The sequence below is a fragment of the Patagioenas fasciata genome, chromosome Z (assembly GCF_037038585.1).
Source record: "Patagioenas fasciata isolate bPatFas1 chromosome Z, bPatFas1.hap1, whole genome shotgun sequence".
NCBI lineage: Eukaryota > Metazoa > Chordata > Aves > Columbiformes > Columbidae > Patagioenas > Patagioenas fasciata.
In genome coordinates, this window is record NC_092560.1 from 19,020,417 (window position 1) to 19,043,925 (window position 23,509).

General features: G+C 38.9%; 1 protein-coding gene across 2 annotated transcripts in view; it reads right to left on the reverse strand.

The window, feature by feature from the left end:
* Positions 1–22,880, reverse strand: part of ADAMTSL1 (ADAMTS like 1) — a 443,632-nt gene extending 420,752 nt beyond the window's left edge. For both annotated transcript variants that reach the window (XM_071802344.1, XM_071802343.1), the window contains exon 1: positions 22,734–22,880. In XM_071802344.1, coding sequence (XP_071658445.1) covers positions 22,734–22,814 — 81 coding nt within the window. In that variant the 5' untranslated portion in view covers positions 22,815–22,880. The remainder of the gene's footprint in view (positions 1–22,733) is intronic.
* Between the last annotated feature and the right edge of the window lie 629 nt (positions 22,881–23,509).

A 23,509-nucleotide genomic window follows, 5' to 3' on the forward strand; every position in this document is an offset into this window, starting at 1 on the left:
GGTTTGAAGATAATCTTGCTGGATTCCTGGTTTTACAAGCATTTATAATTGGTAGTGGTATGACAAAGATTATGGCATAATGTGATGAAGATGCCGTATTTAAGGAAAATGTTTCAAAGCAGTATCTACACACTTTTATCAGGAAACAGCATAGAATAAATTTTATTTTGTTTTCTTTCTTATAGCTGTAGTTAAGAATAATAAGCACATACTACCTGTGTTAATTTAATTCTGTGAACTATCTAAACAAGCTTTCCAAAGGCAACTCTCTTCTTTTTGACCTTCTACTTAAAAACAGCTGTTGTACAGGCTAATCATATCAAACCAGGACATAGAACTACTTGTTCCTACTGAAAACAAACAACATCTCAAATTTCATATTGTTTGATTACAGTGTACTTAATTATTGTCTAGACTGTGCTTTTGCCAAGAAAGGTCGAACTAGATGATCTTTGTGGTCTCTTCCAACCTGATATTCTGTGATTTAAAAGTACTTTCATATTAATTCTGCCTAAAAATTCATACTTCTTCTTTTGTAGTTCTTTGATGTTTATTATTGCATCCAATAGCCCACAGCAAACACACTGTAAGACCTCAGCTTTCAACGCCCTGCAATGATTTCCTACCTTCTAGATTGTATTAAAGAGATTTAAGACATGTTCCTTTCAACAATGAGAAACTTAAGGGACCTCAGTAAGATCAGTTACATGCTCATCTAAACCAATCAGACACAACTGGAACAGTTCCAAACACTTACTGTTTGAAGCTCCGTAGGTGTTTTGCCTTCCCTTTATTTAAAAAAAAAAAAAAAAGGCAAAAACAAACAAACAAACAAAAAACAAAAACAAAAAGCAACCCACCAAACACCACAGCACTGACATGAACACATCTTTTGCTACACTCCTCAGTGACATCGAAGCAGACAAAGCAATTCGAAGCTATAATCCCAGTAATTTCATTTTCTCCTCATTGCTATAGCAGAGAAACCTTGGAATTTCTAAACCTCATGATCTGTGATTCCTAAGGAACAAGTCATATTGAGACCATAAGGGCAAGGGTCGCCTCTGAAACGTTAAAAAAAAAAAAAGCTATAGTTAATTTCCTACCTTAAAAAAAGTTCTTCAGACCTCTCTTGCTAACTCTTTCACAACTTCGAAAATTTGGCATCAAATGAAGAAGCTGCTGTTAAACCAAATGAAAAACTTTCAAACTTTGACCATTTTAGAATCCACCCTTTTAGACTAAAGGAACACAAAACCAGGTCTTACCAATGATGTGAAAAATCTATCCAAGTTGCCACATGATGAGACACTCCTAGTAACTCTAGCACACACTGAAAATTATTTAAAATGTCATAATTCTAGAAATCCCATATAAGTTCTTCTCAGAGTTACAAGTTTGCATGCCAAAGCTTTTAAGAAACAAGGAATCTTTGGATTCCTAGGCTTTAGATTTCAGATTAAGTGGGAAAGCTTCTGTCTGGTTGAATTAAGTCTCATGTGGTCTTCATCCCATAGAACCATCTAAATCTTTCTAACCTATGCCATTTTACAAATCCAGTCTTTTGTCTGTGCATTTTTGAATATTTAGAAAGAGTAAACAGAAGTAAAAGCCCCATAAAACAAACCAAATATGAACAGCACGAAGTGCTTCCAAAGTACTCCCAAAAAATAGAAAGAAAAAAAAATCCTCCTACTTTGTTAAAATAGAATGTGGTAGACAGAAGTACTGCCGTAACATTATTTTGGCCTTAAAATATTTGCCATTTTGTGCTTTTTATGCAATCCAGAATCTTTGTTAAATTCTGAGTTCATAACAGCTGCCACTGTTCAAACATTGCCTACTTCAAGAACTGCAAATGTGCCAAAATTTCATGTTAGAGAAATGAAGTTAAATATCCCCACTGCCAGTTTAGCTTACTGTAAGGTTTCTGTGTTACAAAGACAATGAGCTAGACACATACACCAATATGCAGAATTGTAGATGGAATTTTTCAGGAACATGGTATCTTCAGAGAAAAGGAGGTACTGTCAGTTCTTTGGTTTCTGTCTGCTGTATTTCAGCTATGCAAGAAATCGTTGACAAAAGCATTAAAACACAGTATTAAAAAGAAAAAGTTTCTTCCTACTTCTGTCTTCCAAATCGCTTTCCAGATCCTGATTTTACCCAGTATTACAGTCAAATTTATCAGCAGCCATAATTCTGGAAAAAGTTGGCTATCATTATTAAAGCAGGGATATTGACAGGAAGCACTGAGAAGGAGTTTGAAGGGTATGTGTTCATGACTGATTCTTTACACAACGCAGACTTTGGGGTGTAGACATGTAATCTTGTTACTACAAGTAAGAAAAATGCACCAAGCAGATCCTGAGCTGAATTTAAGAGCTGATGTGCAAAACATGACTAATAAAAATGATTTTAAACATGATCTTCAGGTGTTAATACTGTAATCCAAAAATATTCAGCTAGCAAGAATGCAGCTCACAAAGGTTCTGCCACTAAAGCCTGTGGTTTTCACAGTTGTCATTTAAATTGGAATGTTTTCTGAAGAACACTGCAAAGAACCAGGTTATGCTGTGTTGTGCACTGCCTAAAGAACATAGAAATTCCTGCTTTGAAACCAGCCAGAAATATAGGAGACACAAAAACCCATAAATTTTGAAACCAGAAGAGCTGTATAAAGTGCAAAATAAAGGGTTAGAAATTCAAGACTTCAGCTTGATCCCGTGACAGGATCTATCAACCAAATTTCACTGAGTGCAGAGTTGTATGAGGGCAGGAAGAAAAATCTGGAGGTAGAGGGTTTTTAAGAGGCTCCAGTTCACAGCCAAAAGGAAAAGACTAGTAAGAGGCAGGTCCAACATACTCCTTAGATTCTCATGTTTCTCTGTTTCTTTTCCATTCATCAGTGTCTAAGGGGTAAGCAAAAGACAAACAGCAACTATTTCTCCTGTCCTAATGTTGAAAGGATTTCCCCTTCTGACACAGAAATGTGCAATATACAAGACGTTGTCTTGTTCATCAGACAGATGAACATTTGAAGTTGAGGAGTATACCTTAAATGTGATAGCAGAGTTTAAGTTTATGAAAACAAAATAAAAAAATCCTTCCTCTTTTCTTTGAGATGTTAAAACATGTACTATATTCCCTTTCTCTTACATTGTTTTCTTTTTTGAGGGCAACACTAATCCATTTCCTCTTTTCAGACACATTCAACTTGTCCTGGTACTTGTATCCTTTTCTAATAGTCCATATCAACTCTGTCTTCTTGTAGCAGGATATAGCACTCAAAGAAACGAACCTTTGCCTCCTATCACTTTGCCTGACAAGAAACAACGGAGTGAGATTTTTCTGCTGGTAGCTATCTCTTCGTGTTCCCCCCAAATCCATACTGTGTGAAGTTCTCAGCACCACAGTATAAAAAGGATATAAAGCTACTGGAAGGCCATGAAGTTGTTGAAGGGTTTGGATGGGAAGCCATATGAGGAGTGGCTAAAGTCACTTGGTTTGTTCAGCCTGGAGAAGAGAAGACTAAGAGGAGACCTCATCATGGCTACTGCTTCCTCACAAGGGGAGGAGGAGGGCCAGGTCCTGATCTCTTCTCTCTGGTGACCAATGACAGAACCCGAGGGAACGGCAGGAAGATGTGCCAGGGGAGGTTCAGGTTGGACATTAGGAAAAGGTTCTTCACCCAGAGGGTGCTGGAGCACCGGAACAGGCTCCCCAGGGAGGTGGCACGACCCCAAGCCTGACAGTGTTCAAAAAGAGAGTGGACAACACCCTCAGACACACCGTGTGAACTGGGGAGCTGCCCTGTGCGAGGACAGGAATTGGACTTGATGATCATTGTGCGTCCCTTCCAACTCAGAACATTCTATGGTTCTATGAAAAACCAAACCAGTTCAAATGGAAAACTCAGCTTTCATCTACTACACATGATACATAACTGTGTGCCTTACTCCATCCTCATTATCAAACACAGGTGGAAACGGAAAAGGTTGAACTCTGGCCTTTGAAGAATAACTTTTAACAGACAATTTACTAATATAGCTATACAATACAAGGGGATTTTCCCTTAAATTGGAATCTTACAGACCTTTGTTTTCTGGTATAGCAGCCAATAGGTCTATTCTGTATCTAGACTGTGCAACAGCTATATCAAAAGCTTATTAGTCTGCTTTTATTACATATTTATCTTACTGTTATTAAAAATATTTTCTCTATATTTTAGCAACGTTGCCAGTAAGTATAATAATTTAAAAACTTGGTGTTGGCTTTGAGGTTAATTCTTAAGTTTTGTTCAAAACTAACTAGGCACCTCTGTGCTCCAGGACAACTTTGTTTCTAGGAGGAAAAATAAGAAATTAATTTAATCTGCTCCCTTATAATTGATGAGAGGAAAAAAACACCCAAATTACATCAACAGTTTGGGATGCCTCCCTCCCCAAGTAGTTGCCTGCATATGCATACTTTCATTACATCTTCTTTATTAAGGCAGAAATAATGGCTGAGAAACTGTACACAACCTGAAAGAAGCAGCTTTGTTTGAAACACTGTCAGTGCCATTAACCCAGATCTCTGCAGCCCTACGTCACCATAACACTGCTCAATCACCAATACTGCTGTGACAAAATAATCTTTCAAATGCAAGTCTGCCATTCAAAAATGTCTTTTATTTCTAACAATAAGAGAATTTTAAAAGAAAGGACATTTTATTTTCAACATGCTTTACAAATCTATTTCTTCTCCCAACCCTCTTCTACCTCAGTTACATAAAGTATTATCACCGTAAGACAATCACAGTCCTAAAATGACCTAGCCAAAGGCTTTGCGCTGAGGCTGACAGTGCATTCAAGCCATGTTCTGTTGCCCAGGTGCCCTGGTCATCCCTGGTCTCAAGTTTCAATTATGTTTAGGCAAAATGGAGGTAACTGGGCTGATCTGATTCATAGGATTTTTCTAGATGCAAGTGGAGATGCGGGGATGGGACTGTACTGGGTGGAAGGTATTTGTGTGGGGTCTAACAGCAGGTAGGGCTGACAAGATACCACCGGGTTTAGGATTTGTGTTTCAGAATGGCTCAAGAATAGGGAGGATTAAAAATCTGATTTTCTGAATGTTGTAAGAATCTAGCGTTATCGATTCAGTATGTTGTTTGAAGAAATTATTTTTGTTCAGACTGAAGCAATATGTGTTGTAACAACTATAATTGGCCACTAAAAGCTGAGTGCTACTGCTGACACATCTTACTGCAGTTCAATTCCACACATCAGACCCGAAAAATATTCCTGAAAATATCAATGCAAGTGGATCCTCAACAGTGAAACTGCAAAAAATAGAACTGAGAAACATTTTTCTTTTTTCACTTGTATGAATGCACTGGTGCAGTATATGAAGAATTTGCTAAGAGTTGTTTATATTTTATTATTTTATTTTATTTTATTTTATTTTATTTTATTTTATTTTATTTTATTTTATTTTATTTTATTTTATTTTATTTTATTTTATTTTATTTTATTTTATTTTATTTTTTATGCTATTTTATGCTATTTGTTTGTTTCAAGATTCTTTTTAAAGAAGCTGGTAGAACTGTAATTGAGAAGATCTTTGAGTTTCTGAACTGACTTCTAATGCTTTGACATGTTTCTTTCATCTACTGTTTGGTTTGTACAGGATATCTGCTTTTCTTTCTCAAGTTATAATTTTTTTCTGAAGATAGGTAATGGTGTAACATTAGAGCCTTATTAAATTAGTTTACTTCATGATTATGGGTCTATAGTTTCTGCCACATCAGATATGATAAGATGTAAATTGAAATCAGCTGTGGATGCACGAGGTATGTGTATGTAGATTACTTATAAAGTGATTTCTCCTGTGGATTGTCTTGTTACAGGTTTGTTCTCTGTTTGAATGTATGGGTGTATAGTTGTATAGGAGTACAGCCTGTATTAAAGTGCATTTCAATATATGTTACTCCTTTCCATTTGTTGTTTACCAAGGCATATTTGTGTCTCTGTCCATAGAGGATTCCCATTCTCTCTTTGGAACTCAAAGTTTTACAGATGGTGTATCTATTTGTGATAACATCTATTATCTGCTACGACCATATTTTATTGTAGGTGTATTTATTGCTGATTTTGTCTTCCTTGCAGTCAAGACCAATGTTTATGCAAAGGATGTTAATCCACCATAGGTTATCACTTTTCTTTGAAGTCTGTATGCCCTGTTCTACAAGGTAAGTCATTCAGTAGTATAAATTTACATGTCTCTGCCTGGTTCAGGGTTACCCCAGGAAAGAGTCCACTAAAATAAAACTGTAGGTCTGTCAAAAAATGACAGTGTGTTATCTGAGAAGAAAGGAATGACATTTATATGAAACTAAAATGCTGAATGCATTTTACAGACTAATATAGAGAGAAAGAGAAAAAGTCCTGGTTATTTACCCATTAAAGGATGGGTTGAATGTGCTCTCAAACCAGCTCTTGCCTGAACTCTCAGATGTAGAGATCAGCTGATGAAATCAGCTCTTCTGGCCTGCTTACCTGAGCCTGAAGTCCATACCAAGCTCAGACTTAGCCTTGGTGAACCAGCCTAGGTCAGATCATTAGTTTCACTCAGCTTCTTCCTGCTTGGAACTTTGTTTTTAAATCCAGTCCTTCAAAATTCACCTAGTTAACTAAGCAGAGTTAACTGAAGTCCTTAAACAATTATCAGTTTTTCTTAACTTATGATTTCATAGATATATTTTTATTCTGTGCTTTAAAGAAGAAAAATAAAACAAATCAAAGCAGTGATGGATTACAAAGCCTCAGTTGGCTATAATTGCCCTCTTAGTATTGCAACGCAGTTTCCTTGGGAGCCAAGAACTCTTATGAATCTGTTCAGTTTTCAAGTATTTCTATTGCTCAACTGCAGGCCACAAATGTTGTACAAACTTCTGCAAGGAGATTTAGCATTTTAATTTTATCAATGGACCTTCTAAGAAAAAATAAAAGAGGATTTCAATAAAATGTTGATAACTTTTTCTTTTGTTTAGCATTTTGTTTGCTTCTCTCTGAAATTGAAGGATTTGAGTCTGTGTCCTCTAGAGGTTTTTTTTTTCTTTCTGTAAAGACAATAATTGTAAGCAGCCCTGAAAACCAGCTTGCTTTTCTTGTGTTCACAGCATATAGTAGTTAATCATCTATGTTTATAGATTGCTGCATGTACACAATATTTAACAGTGTTCATTTGTGTATCTTACCCAGAGCATTAGCGCCTGCATTTTCAGTTTCTGCACCTATCCATATGAATGATTCTTTTTCTTTTGTATATTTAATTATAAATTGTTTGATTATTTTTCAAGTAAAAAAAATATTTTCACAGGTGTATTTTTTTAAGTGACAGGCATATGAACTGCCAGTCAACACCACTCTTAGAATACAAAATACACATAAAAACTTGAACAAAGTTACATTTGACAGGATGCAATGGTAAGTTATATTAAATTACCTTCTTTCCCTCAAAATCTACATATCCTAATAAAATGTAAAGGAAGTCAGCTGTGTGGAAAACTTTCACAATAGTAAGTTTGAGGGTTTATAGCTGGGTAAAACTTACTGACTGAAAATAAAATTGCCTTCCTATATCACAATTGAGAAAAAAAAAAGCATTCAGACATATGATTCTATGAACAAGCTTCCTCTAGTCAAATGAACTTATTCAAACTAATATCTTTGCTGATTTGCTGTTTTCTGTTTTTTTTTTTTTTCATAAATATTTGAAAATCCTGGATATTTTTACCATTTAAATATCCAATTGCCTCTTTCTCTGAACTGCAGGAAACTGATTCCTATTGAAGAATTTATGGACATTTGGAAAATAATCTATTCATGCACATACTGGATGAGATGATCTTTCGAGGTCCCTCCCAATCCCTAACATTCTGTGATTCTGTGATATTAGACTGATACAGTAAATAATATTTATATACTCATAGACATTTTACCAAATACTTAAAATTTTTTCACTCAAAATTTTTCAGTGTATTTTAGATATATAAAAAAGCTGTTTATCAAATGTTTTCTGTGCTTCTCCATAAGCAAAAATTTTAATTGCACCTAGTGCTCTACTTGAGTAAGAATTATACTGTATTATCCAGAAGGCAAAAGACAGCCACTCCTCTTCCCCTTATACTGGGAGGAACTGGATCACTTTTCCAAGCTGCTGAAGTCCAGATTCAGGCAGGGATAAAAGCTAAGGAAAATGCAAGTTATGCCTGGCCAAAGATTTACCACAATGTCTCACCTTTTCTACCAGGAAATAAAGCAATAACAGAACTCGGTGAAGGGGAGCATTAGGACAAAGTAAGAGTTTTCTGATTGTTTTTCTCCTATTAGTAAGCTGCCTGAGAAGCAGGGAAAAAGCATGTCAGGTTGGCTTCCAGAACATGTATTCAAGCAGTTTGTCCCATCCAAGCAGGGTTTTACATTATTGCATTACCCACAGTGCTTATCACAATCCAATCTTAACAGCTGAGGAAGCTGAAGCAAGCGTTTGGAAACGTTTTAGTCTCCTCTTTGGAGACTGGTTTACCACCCTCATCCAGGCTAGATCTAACAAATGCTGCTTCCTAGAGGAAAGGGAACTCTGAGAAATGTGTATACACTGCAGAGCTTTAGATGGATGACAAACAATGGATTCATTACAAACAATTTGAGAAACTCTATCTGCTTCTCTTTTCAGAATAGAACCAAACAGACAGTATCTTCCCCATGGGGCAATCACCAAAATTCATGTAATACTTTAGGACAAAATGCAGAGGATTGGGAAACCACTGTAGTTGCCTATGTATAAGCAAAAATTCAGGGCATCTTTAACTGCCTCTTCTATTTAAGACGTTTTTTGGGAAGCAGACAGACTGGAACAACTGGTGAAACAATTCTTTTGCTATATTACCCTTACTCTTGAGAAGTCAGATGAGTTTTTTACACACCAAGATTCAATAACATGGGAAAACAGAGAATTTTGCCTCTTATGAGAATGGAGAGGGTTAAAATACAGGAAAGTTAAAAATTATTACAACAAATTAGATTGTTTCAGGTTTTTTGCCCCTTTTCTTACTTTTCCCTCAAACAACCTAAAATTCCATGTGAATCCCCAGCAAGACTGTGATGTGAACACACTCAGAAAGCATAATAAGTAAGTACATAAAATACTTCACCTTAATTGAGTTCTTAATCTGTTACACATACTTTAAATAAATAAACAAGTAAACAATAAAATACCACTCAGTGGGATTGAAAGCACCTATTAAGGCATTTCCATTTGTGTCACCAAAGACGAAGCAGAGCATTACAGTCTTCATTTCACAAGTAGTCATGGACAACTTGAAGGGTTAAATAGGCAGCTCCCATAGAATCATAAAATGGTTTGGGTTGTAAGCGACCTTAAAGATCATCTAGTTCCATATCCCTGGCTATGGGCTGAGTCACCTTCCACTAGATCAGGTTGCTCAAAGCCCTGTCCAGCCTGGCCTTGAACACTTCCAGGGGTGGAACACCCACCACTTCTCTAGGCAACTTGTTCCAGTGTTTCACCAACCTCACACTGAAGAATTTCTTCCTAATAACTCATCTAAATCTACTCTCTTTCCATTTAAAGCCATTACCGCTTGTCCTATCTCTACATACCCTTGTAAAAACTCTCTCTCCAGTTCTCTTGTAGTTCCCCTCTAAGTACTGGAAGGCTATCATCTGTATGCTAAACAACCCCAACTCTCTCAGCCTTTTCTCATAGGAGAGGTATTCCATCCCTCTGATCACTTCTGTGGTCTCCTCTGGACCCTCTCCAACAGGTCCATGTCTTTCTTGTGCTGAGGACTCCAGAGCTGGAGGCTGTACTCCAGGTGGGGTCTCTCCAGAGCAGAGTAGAGGGGTAGAATCACCTCCCAACCTAGTGTCCACCCTTCTGATGCAGCCCAGGATACAGTTGACTTTCTGGGCTGTGAGTACACATTATCAGCTCTTATTCAGTTTTGCATCCACCAGCTCCCTCAAGTCCTTCTCTGCAGAGCTACTCTCAATCCACTCAGTGCCCAGCCTGTATTTGTGCTTGGGATTGCCCCAGTCCAGATGCAGGACCTTACACTTGGCCTTGTTGAACTTCAAGAGGTTTGCACGGTCCCAACACTCAAGCCTGTCAAGGCCCCTTTGGACAGTATCCCTTCTTTCTAGAGTATCAACCACACCACTCGGCTCAGTGTCATCCACAAACTTGCTGAGGGTGCACTCAATCTCACTGTCTATGTCCCAACAAAGACGTTAAATAATACTGGTCCAAGCACGGACCCCTGAGGGACAGCACTCATCACTGGTCTCCACTTGCACATCAGGCTGTTGACCACAACTCTTTGAGCGTGACCAGACAGCCAATTCCTTATCCACTAGGTGATCGACCCATCAAATCCATGACCCTCCATTTTCAAGGTAAGGGTGTCACACAAGACAGGATGAAAAGTATTGCTCATGTACAGGTAGCCAACGTCAGTTGTTCTTCCCTTATTCACCTGATGCTGTAACCCCATCACAGACGGCCACGACTGCAAAACTTACATGCAGTAAGTCAGAGAAATGAAACATACAAACCCCATCTCTCAGCTCCGTGATCACAGGGATATCTACATAACAGAGTATTAAATATAAGTGTTTTGAAAAATACATTTCTGCAAAATTGCTCCCCCACATGTTATAGATCCCTGTTTTGTTGGTTTGTTGGTTTGTTGTGTGACAGATTAAAGCCTTTCAGAGAGTAAAAGATAACAAGATGAATGCAAAAGTATACCTTTCCATCCCCTCTTCTTTAGCTAAGACTCATTCACTGAATGTTGCACGTGATTTGATCACAAGAACAAAAAAGACAGTCTGAAATTGGTTTCATAACATGCATAAATATTTTAACTCCCACATTAATTCCAAGAGCTCTTTAAAAAAAAAAAAAATCCAAAACAAACTAAAAAAAATACAACAGTAGCTATGCCAGGACTACTTTTATATTTGTACTTTTATTAACCACTGGGGTCAGATAATCATATCTGCTGCAATTTTAAAATGGTCATTACATGATGAAATATTTTTGGATCATAGGGATTGTTGACTAACAACCTACTTAACTATGGGTTTTTTTCTACATTATGTATTGCATTTTATCATATTACATGACCACAGTGACCCTGTGATGTGTCAGCTTTCTTCTGTAGCTGTGGTCACTATTTCAGAACATGTTCTATTATAGTTAAAATCCCATAGGGATATTACAGGAGCCTGACAAGGCTCTAAATACACTTTTACAAAAAGCCTGGGGAGCAACTATATACTTAGCCTTCTTCCATGTTTTCATTTTGGCTTGAATTTTAAGGGGGCCTCAGAAGGTTCAAGCTCCTAGGCTCACAAAGTCAGAATCTGCTCTGCACAAAAGCAGACACAGACCAGCACTGAAACTCTGCATGGAACTGAGTCAAAACAGTGTTTCATATGGAAACATACCACCTTGGCTTTGTATAGATAGGAGAGAGGTGAGCTTTCAAAAATACAACACCACATCAGCAGTAAAATCCAAAATAGGCAGCAGTTAATTCCAAACCACTAGCACAGGGGTTTAACACATTTTTTAAAATACACCTGTTTTCCTCATAATATTGACATAGTCTCAAGATAGTGCCAAGTTATATCAAGGATAGAATCAACTACAGAGGAATATTTCTTTTAAAACAAAACTAGCCCATCCTTTATTGCACAGGTTCTTTCCTTCATCATTCTCATATAAATGTTTCAAATTGTTTTAATGAAGTCTTGGGCTTTCCTCTACATTCTCACCTTGTTGGAGGTCTGATGTCACATAAATGCCATAGTTTATAGTTGTAATATTTTTCTTGGTAGTAAACCAGTTTGAAATCAACCCAGTAAATACTCATTTTAACTGCACTCCAACATCCAGAATTCTTTATGTGTGATCTGACATGAAAATATGCAGTCTCCAAGACCAGGAAAAGGGTTGTTCTGCAACCCAGAACATTTCAGGGATCCTGTTAAAATATCAGTTCTTTTTCCTTTTAGTCAGCAACCAATTAACAGCAGTATGTCAGTGCTAGACATGTGGCAAGACTCCGGAATTACCGTTATTCATTACTGTTGAAAATAGTTTTGACGCTATATAAGCCGCTTTTCATTTTCTGAAGACTACTGCTTTACAATTGACATACTGAATAAAACTTTTCTAGGTAAAAATTTCTCCTGAAAGCTGAGGTTTAAGTTTAACGAAATTAAAATTAAAGCACTGCCACCACCATCACAAAAAAAAAAAAAAAAAAAAAAAAAAAAAAAAAAAAAAAGAAGCGCCTCTTAGCTGATATGATTTCTTGCAAAGGATTTCAGATTCAATGCAAAAATGTAATTTTCATCAGCGTGTTCAAAGACTGCTCCATCACCTCAGTGTCAGGAGAGGAGAAATAAGGACATGGTGCAAGCTAACTTTAGCATTTTACACCTGAGCAGAAACCCATATTCTGCTCTTACAGATATTTGAGGTATCAGGAATGTCCTTACTACAATTTAAGAATAAAAGAGAAAAGAAGAAGAAGAAAAAAAAAAAAATCATAAACAGACCTCAAGAAATATTATAAATCTGGAGAGAAAATAAACAGACAAACACTACCCAATCACATCAAAATCCTCTGAACAGCTTGAAGGCTTCACTAGCTAAACTAAGCTCAGAATGGTCCACTTTGACCCAGTATGAGGTACCAAGTTTCAAATAATTAATAATAATAATTTTGAGCCTGACAGAGTAATTTTTGTTACTGCAAATATAATTCAAATAAAGCTTTTAGAAAAAATAAGAATAGATTCTTAAATTTCTAAAATACCTAGAACACCTAGCTTTTCCTAAGAATTTACTTCTGATAAGTAGACCTTTCTTTAAAGAATGTTTAACTATAGCTTTAAAATCTTTTTCTAAAATTGTCCTGTAGCAATAAGTCTAATGATTTTGTTGAGTTCATATTCATATATTCATCTAAGAAGATCATTTTCCCACAATCAGGGAGTTGTTGTTTTCATATTATCTATCTGAAATGATAAGCACATCACTTTTCAGCTTGCTATATCTTGACTTCTGCAGGTCAGTCAGTCAAGGCAAGTGTAGAAATTACCACCTGTTCGACAAATTCTGTTGTATTTCTCCCTCTGAACAGCAACCAAGCATCAAGTTTTCCTGTTGTTTCACTTATTTGTCGTTTATAGTAGATAAAACCATTCTTCATCGTGTGGCCATTCAGTGTGTTGTAGGTTCCTCAGTTATCATAACAAGATTATGTTAGGTTTCCAAATGGTATTAAAAGTTAGAGGCACTCAGGTAACCCCTATGTTTGACCTGCTTGAAAAAGTCAGTCATCAAATAATAAATCCTTTCTACACTATGGCCTCACTAAGATTAACCCAGGGCAGATATGTTTAAAATTTGCCATTAAAAATGCATACCTTCCACAACCAGACAGTTTCAAACTGTTTTAAATCAGGAAAACTGAACAAATAAAGCAATCCAAAGATAAAGCCACTTCCTGGTCTTCGATTTGAAATCCAAAACTGCATAGTCCTAATTTCAGCGTGCTCATTTACTCTTAAAACCAAAACATTGTAACAATGTTATGACACTGGTGCTGAAAGTATCAGAGAATGAATACAGAGTGGAGAGGACAAAAGCACTTTCCTAATAAAAATGTTAATGCAGCTCAAGCTTCTAGGTCAAAAGAAAAACAGAGTTCTGTCTGTTTGCAGCTCGTATTGGTTCTGTGTCCTGGTTTCGCTTACCACAAAGTAAGTGCTTTTTTGGTTGTACATAATTAATACTCAAAATCACCCACTAGAACATCTCTTTACCCTCTGCAATTGAAGGCTAAAGTAATGAGCACAAGTAGCTTTCAAACTCAGAATGGATCTTTTCCTAATGACTTCTACCTTTGTCCCACATATGCAGGTGTACAGGTGCAAGGCTGTAGTAACAGCTTATTCTTGTAAAGGACTATTGGATAAGGGTACGTTTTGTCAGCAAATGAAAATGCTTAAGCACTTATGAAATATGCAAAATGAAAACACGGAATTTAGTAAGCAGAGAGCTCATTTGCTTACAAAAGGAACTTCAGTAGCAATCAAAATACCCATACAAATATTGCCATGAAAGCCAAAGTTTCTGACCCATCTACAAATTGCTCTTTAATCTTCTGAAACAGTCCTTCATAAAGGCTCAGCAAAGGTTGCTTAACATCTCATAGAATTTAACCCTAACCAGGACAGTTTCTACAAAAACATAATTGTAGACAGGTCATTAAGTATAATGCTGACTTATACCTGAAAAACATCCAACATGGATATATTCAAAGCTAAAAAATCACTCGCCTCCAGGATAAGCACCACCTTCCATCAATCACTGCAGTACAGCACAAAAAACGCATAGGTACACTATTTAAAGTCTTGGCTTTCAAGAGTTTACCTCCTGACAGCAGTCTTCAACTAAACACAATTTGAAAAATCACTGTACAAATTGCAGGTGAAGCATTATGCTTCAGCAACAGTGCTCACAATAAGCCTTTGGATGCAACACACAGTGCCATTACCTGCAAGTTAGAGGTTAGAATTAAAAGGCAATGAGAGAGAGCATATCAAATACAGAGGTCTTGTTGCCTTTCTAAGGACTCTTCACCACAGTCTTCAAATCATCAAACACATAAGCTGATTCACATGACCGATTTCCTGGGTTCACTGGGATCGGTTACAACCAAACTTACAAACACACACACAATACACACACTTCTCAGTAGGAGCCTGGCTGTAGCAAAAGAGGATTCAGCAAGCCAGGTAGAAGGAAGAGGAGAAGAGAAAAAATATTTGAAAACTAATTTCTGTCTTTTACACAGGCACACCTCTTTTCCTTTGAGAGATTTTGCAAAGACAGCTTTTTCTCATTTAAACATACAGATGTTTAAAATGTCAGATATCAAAAGGAGAATTTTCTAACAAATCTTCAGAGAAAAATTAAGCTGCTTTCACTTCAAAATGGCCCCAGGTACCACTCTGTGCACCAGTCAGCTATAGTGAATTGCCATGAAATTATTGACACTGCCTATTACAAAGAAGCAGTTATTCTTTCCTTGAAAAAAAATAGTAGTTTTACAAATGCACCATTTTTCCAAACATTAGTTAAGTAAAATGATCATTGAGACATTCAGCTCTGACCTTTGTTGCCTCCTTAATTCTCCAGCCAACTGAAAAACTTTAAACACTTAAATATCAAATTTTCTGAAATTGAAGGGAGAGCTTGAAATGTCATTCAACTGTTAAAAAAAAAATCTTCCCTTCTTCATTTCCCCTTCCCTACTACAGCATAGCTCAGCCAAGCCCACAGCAGAAAGGAAGGGGCGTTTTTTAGTGCAGCAGGTCAGTCATTTCTTCGGGAGTTAGCGTAAGTCAGGATGAGTCTGGCTCCCCTCTATTTCCTCTCAAAAACCACTGAGAGAAATAAAATAAAAGAAAACAAAGCTTGAAGCCACACAGGACTAGTTTTTGGCTACTATACTACATAGTAGGTCATTCTTATACATGAAGTCTTTCTTTCATATCAGCTCTTCATAGAATCAAAAAACATGTGCAGCCCAAAGATAAATCGGTTTCTTCAGCTCACTTGAGCTACACAGAGGGTAGCAGTATTATTATAACTATGTCAAAATCCATAAGCAGGTCTTCTGTTCAATGCAATACATATGTCTGTTTAATCTGTAAACCAAAACAAAACCAAATGAAACAATTATTGGCAGTTTTGTGTAAATCTACTCTTCCATTATTAAATGCCTCATTGAAAGAACTGGCATATATGGAGTCAGTTTTAAAAAATGTATTTGTGCAGATTAAAATAATGGAAGCATTTGGTTGAGTCAAAAGTAACAGCATCAAACAACACTCCACAAGCCATATCTGGGACTGATGTAATGCAGTCATAATTTGTGGCACCTAGCCATAGAGGACTATGAACAAGCTGAAACATGGATGCAAGAATAGGCTTTGTTTAATTCCTCTGATGGATATTATTGGCTGAGGTGGGACAGTCCTGCTATATCACGCACTTTGTTCCTACACCAGTCCTGCACTGGTATGTAAGCAGTACATATAATACTACTCCTGTCCACTCAAAAATAATGAGGCTTTCTGTTATCCAACAGAACTCACTCTTATAATCTCATTTCCCCTCTATGTTCAATCCAAATTATGCAATTTCTTTTTTCCTCTCCTTCCTTTTTTTCTTGTATTTGTAAAAAATGTAAATATGTGTCAACACTAGTGATCTATTCTTCCCACAAATTATTCTAAGGTACCTAGTGCAGTTCCATTTAGTGCATTTCCCAAAGGTCTTGCATTGTCTCGCCTCTTTCAATTTCTCCCCCTCTTGGTAACTTCCCTTGCACATACATGTTCCACAATTATGCTGACTGCACATTTCTCTCAAAAGGCATACAAAATACATGCCCTGAAGACTGAGAAGGGTCTAAAGAGTTTAATTAAATTTAATAGAGGCATGACTCAGCTGCACATGGCATTATTCACCACATCTTGTAAACGACATGTTACTTCACTGTTACATTGCTTACTAAAACAGAAACATCTTGTTTGCAGCTGGGACAAAGCTACATTTTCAGAGTGCAAAGGGCCTTAAGGTACACAGAGGTAACATGTACCCATGTACTTGAGCTGTTATGGGAAGATCTAAAATACAGGAACAGAAGCACACAGGGAATACTGTGGTTGCTAAATCCAGCTAATTACTTGCTAGTCTGTTTACCATACCTCATCCCATTAGAGGACTTCATCATGTTTGATTGGTTTTTTTGATCACAGGCAAGGCATATTTATCATATTTTGTAGGGACAAAAATTAGAAGATGACATTGGAGAGTGAAATCCTTCATGTGTGGATTGCAGTGGAAGAAGATTAAAAGCCTACCTGGGCCAATCTTCTCCCCTCCCCCCACTCCGTTTTTTTCTCTTTTTCATGTTAAGTAACCTCAAAGTCTAAGGATATTATTCAATTTCTAACCAAGATTTTCAAAGCTCCTAATACAAAACACACACTTACCTAATAGCCACACAGTATTCCCCAATCTTTGGGACACCTAGTAGCAATAATTCACATGCTCTGCTGTTTCCATAAAGTTCTAGCAGTGTCCACTTCCGTGTACCCAATGTGAACTTCTTCACCAAGAACAGAGGTGCATTTTAATGCAAAGGTTACATTTTTTTTTAGTATAAGCAATTTACAGGGACATGAGACTCGAACATGATAAATCAATCTAATATAGATTATAAAAAAATTATACCTCTATTTTTTGAAGGATATGTTGATCAATCAATTCTGCCATCACTCATTAATTGATAACAGAGTATTCCATATCTTTACCTAACTGTATGATTGCATTATCGACCCAATTATTGCTTGAAAAAAACTCTCACACAGTGCAATATCTTTAAATCTGTGAAATTTGGTATACAACTCTAAAAGAGGAATGAGATAAAATTTCAAATCAGATAGACACCATAAAAGTAAAAAATATAGTTTGCTTCCCTCTTTTCAGCTTAAGGAGGCAAAAGCTTTTACAGAAGAGTTGTTTATTAGGGTCACACAAGAGAGTAACAAATATTGTCAGAGACCATATAACTTGTTAGAAGCTGTACAATCAAACCTGTGCTAAAATATTCCCACTCCCTGTGTTTATCTGTTGACCTGCTGTAGCTCTTGTTTCATTTGCATTTGGATGCCACAAATCCCTTATTCACCCCACCTTTGCGTATGTCCAGATTAAAATATGACATCAGTTTGTGAATAGTCTGACTTTGCCTGGTGTTACAGAAGAGGAAGTACAGCTTGTTTCCCTGGCATATGTACATATTTATATATGGCCTGTGAAAATGTGTGAAAATGCTGATGGATTAAATATCTAGTGAGCTGCGTAGTATGAATACTGAGAAACCTGTAACTTAAGCAAACTGAGTCTTACTTCCATGGTTTTAGCAAAAGGCATCTTGCTAAATTTTCAACACTTCTTCACTAATAAACTAAAGAGGCTTAAGTCTTTCCTGAAAGAAAGGTCATTAGAACTGTTTTAAACTACATTTTTCCCCATACACCTGAATTCTTAAAATTGGCTCTGTAATTTTGCATGAAACTTTCCTGAAAACATTTATTAATAGTTGGTCAGGTGCCCACCCTGGTAAAAAGCCAGCCCAGTCTTCTCTCCATCAAATTTGCAAGTAAACAGCAGGTCTGCAGAGAAGGATGGAACAGGGGCAGAGCAAGTAGACACCATGTTGACCATGAGCCAGCAACGTTCCCTTGTGGTAAAGAAGGCGAATGGCATCCTACACTGCATTAGACAAAGCACTGCCAGGAGGTCAGGGGAGGTGATCCTTACCCCCTCCTCAGCACTGATGAGGCCACAGGTGGAGTCTTGTGTCCAGTTCTGGGCTCTGCAGTACAAGAGAGACATGAACATCCTGAAGAGAGTCCACCACAGAGCCACAAAGATGATGAGGGGTTTGAATTATCTCTCTATGAGGAAACGATGGGAAGGACTGTTCAGTCTGGAGAAAAGCAGGCTTAGGAGGATCTTAATAACTGAAGGAAGGATGTAAAGAAGATAGAACCAGGTTCTTCTCAGCAGTGCCCTGTGACAGGACAAGAGGCAATAGGCACAAACGGAAACACAGAGGATTTTCTCTGAACATCAGGAAACACTTTTTCACTCAGAGCGTTACTTAGCACTGGCACAGGTTGCCCAGATAAATGGTGTAGTCTCCATCACTAAAATTACGCAAAAGCTATCTGGACATTGTCCTGGGAAACTGGCTTTAGGTCTCCCTGCTTGAGCAGCAGGGATTGGACAAGGTGACATCCAGAGGTCCCTGCCAACCTCAAGCAGTCTGTGATTCTGTGATTCTAATTGGGAGAAGAGAGGGAGTCTTATTATGATGATAACACAAAAAGAATACATATTCCTGCAGCTTGATGTCTTCAGCTAACAATATAACGAGGAACCCATTTTATCTGCTAGAAAGCTCAAAAGATAACTCCAATCATTAAAGTAATGGAAGTTTATTTAAGCCTTCCACAACAAGGTGAAATTTGAGTTTGCTCGGTTTTAACATTACAGCCATAATTAATGTCATCACTACAGTTTTGGCCATACTACTACCAAGATCCATAACAAACACACTCCAAAATTATTCTGATGGGTACAAACTGCTTTCAAGATGATTTTACATGAAACAAGTAGGAACATGGTGTTATATCAGTGCTAGCTGTTTAGTTGAACTCCATACATTTACTACTCGTATTCTGCTAGTTTGTCCTTATTGCATTTATTTTTTCTACAGCCTCATCTAAAATGCTTCCATACTGAAGTATTTTGACTTACTAACTGTAGCATGGTCATTTTTTCAAATGCAGGGATTGTGAGTGTACTCCTGTTTGCAGTAGTTTTGACCAGCTTTGTTTCTGACATAATTCAATGGAAGTGAAAGCTGTAGTCTTCTCTGAATGGTGGAACAAAACTCAGTGGATTTTTACTTGGTATTTTGTTGGAGAAAAGATAAAGGTAGATGTTTAATGTAATCTACTATTGAGTCACAACCTGCAAGTGTTTTACAAAGATGCTTTCTTCTCCGTATGAACTATTTCCTAATACACAAAATACCCCCACTTCACTTCCTGCCACCCTACAGCACCTCATGGACACTAAGAAAGGAAACACTGTAGCAATCACATTATTTAAATATAAAAATTGAATAGGGTATAGCAAATATGAAGCACAAAAGGTCTAGGAATACAAAGACTAGCATGAAAATTCATTCTGCCCTGGTTCACATTTCCCTACACTGCTACCAGACCTAAACCTGCTCATATCCAGTCAGGCCACAAGCACATGTGAAAATGCCCATGGTTATTCACGAAGCTCATATACGGAATCTTACACAGAGATAAAATCTGAGTCTACTACAATAACTATTATGTCATAGTGAAATTTAACAAGACAGCTGAGGTTCTTTTATTGGGGAATCTACTATAATCTCTTCCATATTTTTTAAAATTTGCAACAAAAACCAATTTTCTAAAACACTGTAGAAGAAGGATCACTCTAAGAGAAGTTCCACTAAAACCCAACATATTGTTTTATAGACCTAAAGGAGGACAAAATTATAGAAAATGGTGATAGCTATTCCCTGTCAAAAGTATGGGAAAAGAAGATGAAATTGAAATTCCATGGGAGCACTGAATTGATGGTGCAGTAGAAACGCAGGTCATTCTCACCAATCTAGCACTTAATTCCAAAATACAGCTTGAAAACAGAGTTCAGACCTATAATTATTAATAACTCCTATTTATTACTAATTAAAAGACCCAAATTAGTCTAGTTCCTGAAAGACTTATAAAATAGCAATAGCAACACACAATTCAAAGACTTAGTTTACTTCTCCTTCCAAAACAAAGGCAAAGGAATTTTTATCACAATATGGTACAGCAATACCATCCAAATCCTAAACTCATGGTCATACTTAGTATATGAGAACAATCGCTCTTCTTCTTCATTTAATCTAAAATTCAGATCAATACAATACACTGTCACTGAATTACCATTGTTTTAATGTCTTCTTTGTGATGGACACACATACCTGTGACTGCTTAGTAAAGTATAACCTTAATCCCCATTTGCTCCACTATCGTGCATTAGAAATGGTAGAAAAAACAACAGGAGGCTTCCCTGGGCTGATTATATTCTTGGCTCTAGGAAATGTTGTCCATGAGGACAACCAATTTTACTCACACTATCACTGTGTAAATTTGAGACTAGAGGCAGAAAACAGAGCCAAACTCTACTATTTAAAGTGTAATACTATCTCAATAACTGTAAAATGAAATTAATGTAACTAAGTATGTAGCATAAAAGTCAAAGGCAACTAAACTGCCCATCTGTACCAGCTCACAAGCCACTGCACTGTATCTCATTCTTTCCACACTTTTTCCAAAGTAAGCCTGAATATTCTGTATTCACATGTAAAGAAAAAAGGAAGAAGATATTTTAATTCCCCACAAAGAGGAGGTGCTTGCAAAAAAGAAGGCAAGAAGGTGCACAGGCCAAGATAAGCAGTGACAGAGCTGAGTGCCAGGAAACATCAGCCCAATCTCAGCCCTGGGAACAGAGTTGGTGGCAAGGTTGAAGGATATGGCAGATTAGGTTTCCTTTGCAGTGTCACAGCTATGATGGCTCTTGTGGACTTTATCAGAAACAGATACCAGATCACATTAGACATTGGTCTCTGTGAGCAGGTCTGTGCGCTCCTGGGGCGTTCCAGTGCCACCAACGCACCCTGCACTGTACTGTTGTCAACAACTTTTCCAGTGACAGTCATGATCCAGTCCTGACCACATGCCTGCACGTATAGGTTGGCAGCACACTTCATTCCCCATGGCCACGCACTGTCCTTTTGAACTATGTATTGCATGGGGTCCAGAAGTGGTGCAACAACAGAGGACAAAGTAATCTAATATAAAAGTTTCTCTATCAAAATTAAGAACTTTACTGAGATAACTGTGCTAACATACTCATGGATGTACCATTATCACAGAGATTCAAGGGAGGAGAAAATGCATGGTCAGGAGCACAAGAGGAGACCAGAAATGTCCAATTCAACAGCAGCCTCAAGTTGTACAGATAGTAACATTTCTAAGCTTATTTCAAGTGACTCTGTACTTTTTTTTTAAGCTATTGCCCTAAACATAAAAGGATCATCATCTTCACTGCAAATGTGCTACTATTTATTTAAAACTCATCTTCAAAATTTAAGAACAAAACCAAATGGGAATGATGATGGGAAAGCCATGTTCACACTTGCTCTTCTTTAGGGCACATACAAAGCTGAAAGTGAGTTCATTTATTGTCTCCAGAGGGCTGAACTGGGCATCATCAGAGGCTGTTTTCCCTTTTTCTTTTTTTTTTTTTTTTTTAATTTTTCTTTCGTATTTTTTCCTTGGCTAGAGTCTGAAACAAACTCTGGGCAATGGCAAACTGATGACTAAGCAAAGCAAACTACCTGTAGAGCATGTTAGAGGATGTAAATTACACCCAAGAGAAATGCGGTGACACGGCCCAGCTCAGCTCTCTGCTTTCAGAATGAAATATCCATCAGAGAAACGCAGGCAGGCGTCTCCCAAAGTTGCTCTGCAACTTGTAGAGTATTTCCCTCCCGCGAAGGAGTATGAGAACCTCACCCCCGGCATACGACAAAACTCAGCAGTATCGTAACTTTTGTAATAACGACCCTCCCATCCTTCCTTCCAGAGAGCTGTAAAACCAGCCCAGCGCAGGCTCCCGGAGACGTCCGCTCAGAAAACACAACTGCCGGCAGCGCCTCTCGCCAGCTGTCCGTGCGGGACACGGGCTGCGGGAGCCGCGGCACCTACCTGCGGGCTGAGGAGAAGACCCTCCGCCGGCCGCGGTAGCTCTCCCCCGGCTCCGGGGTCAAGAGCATCCCGGTGGCCGCAGGTGCGGAGCGCGTCGCCGCACCTCGCGAAGCTCCCTCCGCCTCCCCAGACAGAGCAGAGGAGCCCCGACTCGCCTCTGACCCCCGGGGAGGTGGGCGAGCCCCCGGACAGCCTTACCTGCGCGGCGGCGAGGAGCCCCAGGGCGAGGGCGAGCAGGGAGGCGCCGGTACCCCGGCGTGGCCCCGCCGCCGCCGCCATCCTCCTGCCGCGACGCTCCGGAGTGGTGCACCGGAGCCCGCCCGCTCCGCGCCTGCCTCGCGGCCGCCCCTGCGCTCCTCTGCGAGCGGCGCGGGGTGCGCGGCGCCTCCGGGCCCCGCAGGGCAGGGAGGTGCGCGGGGGCGCGGCCCCCTGCTGCCGGGCGGGGGGGAGGGAGGCGGGGAGCAGCCGCCGCCGCCAGTCCGCCCCCGCCCGCCGCCGCCGCCTCCCCCGAGGCTTCCCCGGGGCTCGGACGGAGCGGGCACCGCGGAGGATGTGCGGCGCGCACGCAGGGACGGGGCGCACAGGGACGGGACGCTCGAGAGGGACGGAGCGCACGGCAGGGGTGAAGCGTGCAGGCAGGGATGGGGTGCGCAGACAGAGACGGTGTGCAAGCGAGGATGTGGTGTTTGGGAAGGGATGAGACGCTCAGGTAGGTATGGGGCACATTGGCAGGCATAGGGCATGCAGGTAGGGATGAGCCTTCCAGCGTGGGGTAGACACGGATGGAGCACACAGACAGGGATGGAGCATGCAGCCAGGGACGTGGAGAGCAAGAACAGTACATATTGGCAAGGGTGGGACACAGTGGCAAGCAGAAGGCAGGCAGGCATAGCCAGCCAGGCAGGCAGGCAGGCAGAGTGTGCGAAGATCTAGGGACGGGCCCTCTCCTACTGTGGTGCACCGGTCTGTTTTCA